General features: G+C 37.0%; 1 protein-coding gene across 6 annotated transcripts in view; it reads left to right on the top strand.

The window, feature by feature from the left end:
- Positions 1-9,816, top strand: part of LOC109967203 (MICOS complex subunit mic25a-like) — a 95,427-nt gene that overhangs the window by 65,298 nt on the left and 20,313 nt on the right. For all 6 annotated transcript variants that reach the window (XM_020612607.1, XM_020612606.1, XM_020612610.1 and 3 more), the window contains one exon: positions 7,903-8,038. In XM_020612607.1, the coding sequence (XP_020468263.1) occupies positions 7,903-8,038 (136 nt within the window). The remainder of the gene's footprint in view (positions 1-7,902; positions 8,039-9,816) is intronic.

The following is a 9,816-nucleotide window of genomic DNA, read 5'->3' as shown; positions in this document are numbered from 1 at the left end:
CATGTGGCTGCAATATAACAAAGGGTAAAAAATTTAAGGGGGTCTGAATACTTTCTGTACCCACTGTATCCATGCCGAGCTGCTCAGGTCTCAGCATCTAAGGCATTTTAACACAACCAGCTGTCAGTTTCAGTAGGAGTCAAACCAGGCTTAATAGCCAGTTTTTGTCAAATCCCTCCAGCCTGTGTCAGAGGATACCAGACTACGGAGATCACTCAGGGACTCGAAGCACTGACAAGGCAAGAGAAAAGCTAACTAAAAATATGATGTTTGCCTTACTGAATTTAAGACCTAGGTAAATTCCTAATGTGTATAGCACTGAATATTTGGGCAGTTTTATGTCAACAGTTACAAAGCAACATCTTTTCGATAGAAAGGGAAACAGCTTTCAAGCAGTTGTGCCATTAAGGCTATCAAGTGGATAAAATCATGTAATTAAGTCCCACAGCACTTTCAGATGCATCCACAACCTGCTTTACAGACGTGTGTTACTCCATCTGAGTTATTCATTGTGTCAACACAGTCTGTGTTTTCTGAAATATTTCAGAATAAGGAAAGATTTTATAACCTATACATGCATAACACCAAGACCATTTAAGTCAGAATGTGTGTGACTGGTCAAATGGCCACAGTAGTTTTGTTTAATACAATTCTCTGCGTTTTCCGCCCTTGACCTTATTTACAACTTTCAACCAAAATACCAAAATGTTAATACATTAGTTTATGATTGACACTGAGCTCTAAATCTGAGTTGGTTAGCACTGGGTGTTAGATGCAATATAATCTGTGTTTGTGTGAATTATATTTAGTGTTAACACCAGCCCAGAAAATAATGTTACATATATACTGTCAGTAGTGCTTTTCAAGGACTCTGCTCCATCCACTGGGGACATACTGTGAAAACTGTACGCCCCTGACTGCTCTAAAAGAATCTTAAAATATGTGATTTGATTTTAGACATATTACAGTAGCTCTTTAATTATTTTTGATTTGATTTTTGATTTGATTTATTCTTTCAAACATGTAACGACAGTCAATATGTCAACACACATAATTTCACACATATCCACAAATGCATTATCAATTTGCTTATACCTAGTACATGCTTGAATGGAGTAGGAAGAAGTCAGACTTATCCAGTCCTACCCCATGACATCATCTTACCATCATTGGTTTGCAAGCAGTAAATGAGTATTATACTAAAAAAAATTATAACAGTGTTAACACTCTTACATAATTACATTCTTAAATAATTATCTTCTACACCACACAAGTAATATACTAAAGAATTATTACAAAGTGTTAACATTCATACACCACACCCACAATGTTCCATCTGGTTAATCATTAAGCCTGTTCTTGCATATATCTTGATTGACACATACCTTTATATTTATGTTTAAACTCATCAATTCTATTACTATTTTTTATGTCTGCACTTAAATTATTCCATAGTTTTACCCCACTTATGGAAATACAAAATCTTTTTTTGGTTGTGTTTTTAATATACTAAATGAATTAGAATCTTTTTGAAATATATAATTGTGAATGAAAAATTGTGCTATCAACAAATATAGCTTTTTGTTTAAGCAGGGATATACAACTGAAAAATATTTCCGTTTGTATTTTGCTCAGTCCTCAACTGTCATCCAACTGCTGGAAAATCATATGCACAGTTCACCACTACTAGATAGTTTGACTAGCAGACTCTTTTCCCAAAAAGAGGGAAGCCTCGCCAACTTTAATATTATATATCAGAAAAGTACAGAGTAGGGTTTCTTTGTTGGCATACAGACACTGCTTTGCAAGGCAAATTACAGTAGTTAAAGTCAAGAGTCTCATTTTGTAACTAACTCATGACAAATGTTTATACTGCTTATTAAATCTAATCAAATGAGAAGCCAGCTGACAGCATTGATTCTGTCCTTGGTTTTATGGGGGACAATGACGGGATGTTTTAAAAGAGTAATTGTTTCTATGGCACAGTAAGCTCAAACCCTGCAAAGGATGAAGATAGAAAAGAGGTGATAATAGAGGGATGTAGTAGAAGTAGATGAATGGGATGTAATGGAGTGATGGATTGAGTTGGGTTTTCTTTATGAAGTGAGGTTTAGGAGCAACTTACAGTATGACATTGACTAAAAGGTGGAAAGATGGTTTGAGAAAGGAAGAGAATGCTTAAAACGAAGAAAAATGTTTCCAATGAATATAATTTTGAAAAGGAACGGGGGGTGTTAATGTCAAAATGAGATGAGATAAGGGTATTTGATTTGACATGCACTAAACAAATATTTCATATATGCAAAAGTCAGGGAATATTATACATTCGTACACGTTTACACATGGGGATACTTTTTTGTGTGTTTATGTTGCTAATATTAATTTCATAAAGAGCCACTAACCCTTTGCTGAGGCTTCCATTGGTGGACTGCAGCTCCGCGTTCTGCTGGTGGTGGTTATTGATTGCTGCTGTTTACACAGCTAACATGTTTTTAGGCGCTGCAGTCAACATGCATATACCTTACTCATGGTTCATATTGTGCTTTGAGAGTACCTACCCTGAAGTAGGAGCTAAAAAAAGTATCTCAAAATGCATTCTAAGGACTATTCTTTTCAGTTCCTGTGGTGCTGGGAAACCACAGGAACTGAAAACTTATTTTCTATCTTTTTAGCTTCTACTTCAGGGCAGGTACTCTCCAAGCACATTAGGAGCCAAATGATGTAAGTGTACATTGACTGGCTGAAGTGACATATTGTATTCTTAACATTAGTAACATAAAAAAATAAAATAAAAATCTAGTAACCATCTTACTAGTAACTCACCATTGTGAGTTTTTTGGCTAATCGCTAACTGTTGGCTAGCTTACAATACTTAAGCATTCTTAGTTGTGGTGTGAATGCGAACAGAAAAAAGCCCTGGAAGGTTGTAATTCTTGGGGTAGCTCCCAAGTGGGGTAGCCCCTAGAACTGTTTGGTCCAAAACAGCCTAAAGTTCATCAAAATGGCGTTCTAAGAACTGTCGTTCTCAGTTCCTACGGTGCAGGCGCACAAAAAAGTAGGGTCTTTGTCCAACAGTTCTAATAACAATGAAGAAGTTCCTCTAGTCCATGCGTAATGTATCAGACTGTGGATCGGAAATTTTTCGGCCTGTAGAGGCTACTGTGGATTGCAAAAGTGAGAAGCACTCAGAGGAACGAAGTACTCCATTTCCGCTTTAATGTTTTTAAGATAAAGTAAAGTCTGAGTACTAGTATATGGCTTATCCTGTCTTTCTTCTTGCTGTTGTGATTGGAATGGAGAGATAGGAGAGGATGAGCGGAGCAGTGTGAAGATACAACATAGGGGAGAAGAGGATGTGTGTCCTGAGTCAATTGAAAAGCTGTCAAGGTCCAGGTGCATACAAGCTACAGATAAGAGGCATATCTGTGTCTTTAGCTGTTTTCCTCTTCACCTCTCCTACCCTCTTTTTCCCCTGCTATCATTTTTCTTCATGGGTTTACCTCACCATTGCACCAGTATTAATGAAGCTGATAATGGTAAGGCAGTTTGTTCAGGTATTCTGGTCTTCTAACATGTCAAATGCCATTTCCTGCCTCAGTAGATAAAAATGGACCTGTTTACATCAAAGTCTCTTGTTCTTCCTGTTGAGCATTGATGTTCTCAGGGACAATGAGAATGAGTTTTGTTCTGTCTTCATCAGTTTTTGGAATATTGCAAAACAGTGCTAAATATTTACAGCTCTCTGACTTGGATTAAATGGGAATGTTAGTTCAAAGAGTAGTTTGACATTGTTAGTCTGTTTCTTGCCAAGGGGTTGTTATGTGTGTTTCTTTGCACTTGATATAACGCTAGCAAATGATTTGACTTCATTCAGAAAGAGGTTAATAAAACAAAATACAGTATAATCACGATTTACTGATCATCTGGATAAAAATCACAAGCTACCTAGCACTACTTCAAATTATAAGCAGATAAGGTAGTTAAAATTAGCTCTGCCTTTACCAGCTGCAACTTTAAATGTGATGTACACAGTAATACATCAATAATTATAATCAAATAATATGATGTATATAAATGTAAATTGTGCAATTTTTCATGATGAGTACTTTTACTTTTTGTACTTTAAGTATATTTTCTGCTAATGCTTTTGTACTTTCACTTAAGTAACATTTTGAGTGCAAGACTTTTTACACTGTAGTGTTGCTGCATTTACTTAAGTAAACAATCGGAGTACCTCTTCCACCACCACTTAAGTAACATTTTGAGTGCAAGACCTTTTACACTGTAGTGTTGCTGCTTTTACTTAAGTAAACAGTCGGAGTACCTCTTCCACCAGTTCAAACAACATATCAAATGCTATGTTAATCCTGGCAGTGTAAGCTGTATATGTGCAGCCTCAGAAACATGGAGTACCTGGATGTTAAGATGTCTTCTAGCACAACATATTTATTTTTGTGTGGAAAGCAAGTGGCTATACATTAAGCAGAGACAGTTCATGAGAAATGACTGCCAGAGGTCAAAAGTTCATTAACCTTGTTACCATGTTTGGATTCCCCCCATTTCCCACAAAATGCGACTTTATAGCTATATAGAAAAGTAGGAGAGAGAATCATGGAGGTAGTCAGCTATTGCTGTCTGGACTGCAGTTAAGGAATTTTGTGGAAGAAGTATTTTTCTTCATCTAATTTTAAAGCTATCTTGACATTGTTTGACATAGCTGACATAATTGTTTCACGTTGACATTGACACTGAAAGGCAGTGTGGCTAAAAACAAGAGCTACGCAAAAAATTTTCGATACCTCGAATATATGCCAAGTACGCTGGCTCACAAGCAAGATGTTTCAGACTTTTACATACATTCAATCTTGGATTTTATCTTTTTCCTTATTTCTGTGAGAGGTTAACAAGATTTTCTAATTAGTTGCTCAAAGCAATGTAGTGATACCAGTACTTTAAAGTTGACAGGATAGAAATAAAATAATGCAAAGGACAAACCTCGTGTCATATGTATTGGCAAAGCCATTAAGAAAAACACAAGGAATATCAATCTAACTCAGAGAGAAGCATGGCTTAAGGGCGATAAAACCATCTTTCTTATCAGTCTTGTGGCTGTGCTAGAGGCTTTTGTAGTTGGTGGTGTGTTTCTGTGTCTTTTCCATTTTCCAATTTCTCTCCTTTCAGTTCTTTCTCTGTCTTTGTCTTGGTAAGCCTGTCTGCGTGGTCCACAAGTCTGAGGCCTCTGTGTTCCACCCGCCTCCGCCTTCGCTGTCGGAGATTAAAATTAATGGGCAGCACCATTAATTAAGCAACTAATCTTACTGTTTATGTTTTGTCATATTTACCGCTCACAGATGCGTAGAGAACTCCAGTAAAAACGACTGCTCCCACACACATTAAAAATCCTTTTGCAGCCCGCACACGTTAAACAACAACACCCTCCCCACATGCCTCGACGGCCTGTCAGGGATGCTGTTTTACTTGGTTCCAGCCAAAAAAAAACATGGCCTCTCCCATTCTCTTTCTTTTTATTTATTTAATTTTGTAAGTGGCTCAGTTAATATTGTGGATTTAAAACCACACCTTCAGTTTGGTGTAGCATGTGGCCAGAGCTTCAGCGTTTGCTGCGGCTGAACCAATTTTCTGCTTCAAGCGCCTTTAATAAACAACACGGCACTATCAGGAGGCTTTGGCTTCCCTGATGAAGGCCATTTATTTCAAATTAAAGGAGAGTTCCTTATCTTCGCTGGCCTCACACAGTGAGAGAGATAAAACGGCTTGCTTTGGTGTCATCCTTTCTGTGTTGTTAATGTGCTGAGAGAAAAGAAGGGAGTGTGTGAGGGAGACTGAGTTGGATTGAAGACAGAGACAAAACGCTGAACATGACAGATTAAACAGGCAAAATAAACCATTAGAGGTTGTGTATCAGAATAATCTTCTAGGCGGTCATCTTTTTAAAATGGTCTTGTGAGAGAACACCAGTGAATGCTTCTTTCCTTCCCTTTCAACTTTTTATCTCCCTTCATTTATGTATTTCTTTGTCTCCATTCATTTTCCTCTTAAATCTCTATCGCCTGTGATCAAATAAACTCAGTATTTGCCTCCATGACAGTGTTGCTGATGATAAAGTGTGTGTGTGTGTGTGTGTCTGTATGGATATGGATATGCTGTAATTGAAATGCTGGGGTCAGCTCTGCTCCACAAATCAAAGCCAAAAAGAGCCTTTAATTTGTCTTTCAATTAAATCTGGTGGTAAATACTCCCCACTGAGAAAGCGTGTCTGCTGGAGCACTGTGTAGACGAGACTAATGTGTCAGCATGCAGGGAAATGTGTGGGTGTGTACATTTGTGCTTTTCTATACCTGCGTGGGTGTACATAACTTTCTTGTCTTTGCTTCAGTCAGTCAGAATCCATTACAGGAAGGCAGCAAGTCTGTCATAGTTAACAGTCACACAGAAAGACAGGCAAAGCCCGTTTATAACACTGCCCACGTATCAAATTAAGCACAACTAATTCAGCCTCTCAAAGCACACTTTTCTGCTGTATTTGATCAGAATGATCCTACCCACGCAATTAAATGTGATTTTTCCCTAATTGCATGACTTGCAATTAAGCACGTAGTATGCACACCATAGGTTGTTAAACAGGTTGCAGTGGGTGTAGATGTTAATTGTTTTTCATCTCTGTCAAGCCTTTTTTTTTTCTTTTTTTTTCACTTTTCTATTATTTGGTTGTGGCATAGACAAGCATGAAGCTGGGGAACACTGTGAACAGTACTAGCAACACACAACATCTCAAGGTGATGAACAAAGAAAGACTCTCTGGTCAGTCTCTGGTGATGGTTAGACAAATGTAATTATTCTGGATCCAGGAAGCAGACTCTACATATGAGAAACATTATAGAATGTGGTTAACCACTCCTTACACCACCCGCCTTTGATACCAAACTGCAATCAGTACAAGGTCAGTTATGTCTTCTCTTCTTAGCAAATTCTTGGAGAAACAGTTTACAATAAGTCTGTCTTCAGACTCTGAGACACTGTGATCTCCACAATTAGACAAAGATTATAGTGACCCTTATATGTTATTATAATTATTAAGTGATTTAAAATGGGGGCAGCATGGTGGCACAGTGGTTAGCACTATTGCCTCACAGCAAGAAGGTTGTGGGTTCGCGACCTTTCTGTGCTGAGTTTGCGTGTTCTCCCCCTGCTTGCGTGGGTTCTCTCCGGGTACTCCGGCTTCCACCCACAGTCCAAAGACATGCAGCTTAGGTTGATTGGTAACTCTAAATTGCCCGTAGGAATGTGCGTGTGAGTGGATGTTCATCTGCATGTTGGCCCTGTGATGGACTGGCGACCTGTCCAGGGTGTACACCGCCTTTTGCCCGATTGCCGGCTGGGATTGGCTCCAGCCTACCCCCCACCCCGTGACCCTGTTTGGGACTGAGCAGTATAGAGGATGAATGATTTATAATAATTCATGTATTTTTCAATAAATACAGTGACAAAACTTTTACATTGGATGTGATTATTCATGTTGCCATTTTTGCCCTTGTAAAAAGAGGCTTGTAATCTTGATGGGACTTCCTGGTTAAATAAAATAAATAATTCATTTTTAAGTTGGTTTTGTCAATATTGATTGTCATTTTTATTTGACTTTGTTTTGTTTTTGTAGTTTAATCTGCTTTTAGTCTACTAAAACCTAGTGAATTTTTTGTCTTAGTTTTTGTTAGACATTGGTAATGCTGCCGTCATCTTTGTTGTGTACAATTACCACGGTTACCATGGTTGCCGTTTCCAATAAACCTGCGATCTGCAATTATGTAACTACATAACATCACTATTTTCTTACAATTTGTTCCTAATTACATCTATCTGTATCTCTTTGTTTGCCTTTTCTAGGTCTCGCAATACAGACCCAGTGTGTTCTGGCCTGCAGGCTCAGATTTTATCTTGCTACAGGGAGAATGGCCACCAGACCCTAAGGTGTTCAGACCTTGCCAAAGAATACATGCAGTGTATAAGTGCTGCAAAGAAGGTAAGAGTTTCTTTCACATCTAGATTTGTAATATCAGGCAAGATCCACGGGTTTAATATGTCTCGAACAAAAGTATTATCACACATTGAAATTATTTTGTCAGCATTCCCATTAAGTTGGAAAAAGTAATCTTTGATCATACCTTAATTAAGAAGATTGCTTTCTAAAGCCATGTCAATACTAGCTTTGTACCAAAAATAATAAAAGAATGTTGCTAATAACATCATATTGTACTTCACATGTCCCTCCACAAAGCAACGATATGGGGAATTTTGGGGCCAGTCCATCTGAATGGTGGCTTTTGATGTTCTCCATGGAGCGATGTGTTCAGAGCAGCGCTCTATCTGATGTAAAAGAAAGACATTCTTTTTCCCCTTCACAGTCAAAGATTATTCTTGGACAGTTGAGGGAAAACAAAACTGATTGGCAGGATTTTGAGTGCTGTCACTTCAGGTTTTTACACAGAAAAAAAGTCTTGTCTTTAAAAACAGCTTGAAGAGTTTGATGTAAAAGTACATAATCCAAGTTCTCCTTCACTACCAAACTTGTTTTCTTACTGAGACTAAAATTAACACCTTTTCAAAGCTAAACACAGTTTCAGTTGCTATATGACTTCATTCGCAAATGTATTCTCTCAATAAACCATGCACTCAGTCACATTAAAATTGCCTTTGATATATATATTCTAGAGGTGGTTAGTAAAGAATATGCAGCAATTATCTCTGCAGTCTGATCACTGAATTCTTGGAGAGTGAGCAGAACACACTGTAAACTGTGTTTGACTATAAGTCAGATTAATATTGTCTGTTTAAAGATTTTTATATTTATTTGCATATATTTTTAGAATTTCTTTCTCCCAATCCATCGTAGCAGCAAAGGGGAGGACATACTTTGTTATGTTTATGACATGCATAAGACATATATTTACAGTATCTCTGTCTTTTCAGCTCTGAAGTGATAATTCACCTCTATAGTGTTGCAGTGCTGTTTAACCTTATTTGAGACTAGAACTTCCTAATTATCAATTATGCAGTGTTCTTACATTAAGCTTTGTCATTTAGTGGAAAGTGATGAGAAAGACAGATGCTGGCAAATGTGGAGCACCAACACTGGCAAAAAAGAAATCTGAAAATAGCACGGAATATGTCAAAAACTAATGCAGTTTGTTAACTAATTAATAATCAGTGTAGAAATAAATATGGGGTTTTCTTTATTTAGCTTCCAATTAGTTGTTAAAAAGAAAATAAAAAGATTTTCCCCTTAATTGTGCTTCCAATATCTGGATTAAATAAATGTATACTTAATTTTATATATTATATTCTTCTTTTCTGTTAATTTTCCTTCTCATTATACTTTCCAGTTTCTATGTTTTATTTGTGGTCTTAATCATCAACCTATTGTGTATTTTCGCCCACTGAAAGTCGAAAACAGTAGGAAAATTAAGGAGATGATAATAACAGGAGCTAGATAAAGAAGAATAGAAGTGTAAAAAAGAATAAAGTTTTAATCTATTTTAGCAAGTTATTTGAGGTAAAAGTGAAGCTTTAAACCATTATATTTTCTTTTACACTCAATTTTAATTTTATAACTATTACCACTAATAATTGTTAATGCATTACTTAATATTTTGACTTTGTTTTATAATCTGATCTTTTGCTTCATCGGGCCATTTGGATTGTGAAATTTTATCACGGTGGTGGTGGATTTATACAGTTTTCTGTAGAGACATAAATTAAGAGATGTAATTTGGTCTTCATCTTTGCCTTTGAGCAATTAAC

The sequence above is a fragment of the Monopterus albus genome, unplaced genomic scaffold (genome assembly GCF_001952655.1).
Source record: "Monopterus albus unplaced genomic scaffold, M_albus_1.0 scaffold126.1, whole genome shotgun sequence".
NCBI classification, from domain to species: domain Eukaryota; kingdom Metazoa; phylum Chordata; class Actinopteri; order Synbranchiformes; family Synbranchidae; genus Monopterus; species Monopterus albus.
This window is presented reverse-complemented; position numbering and strand designations above follow the sequence as displayed.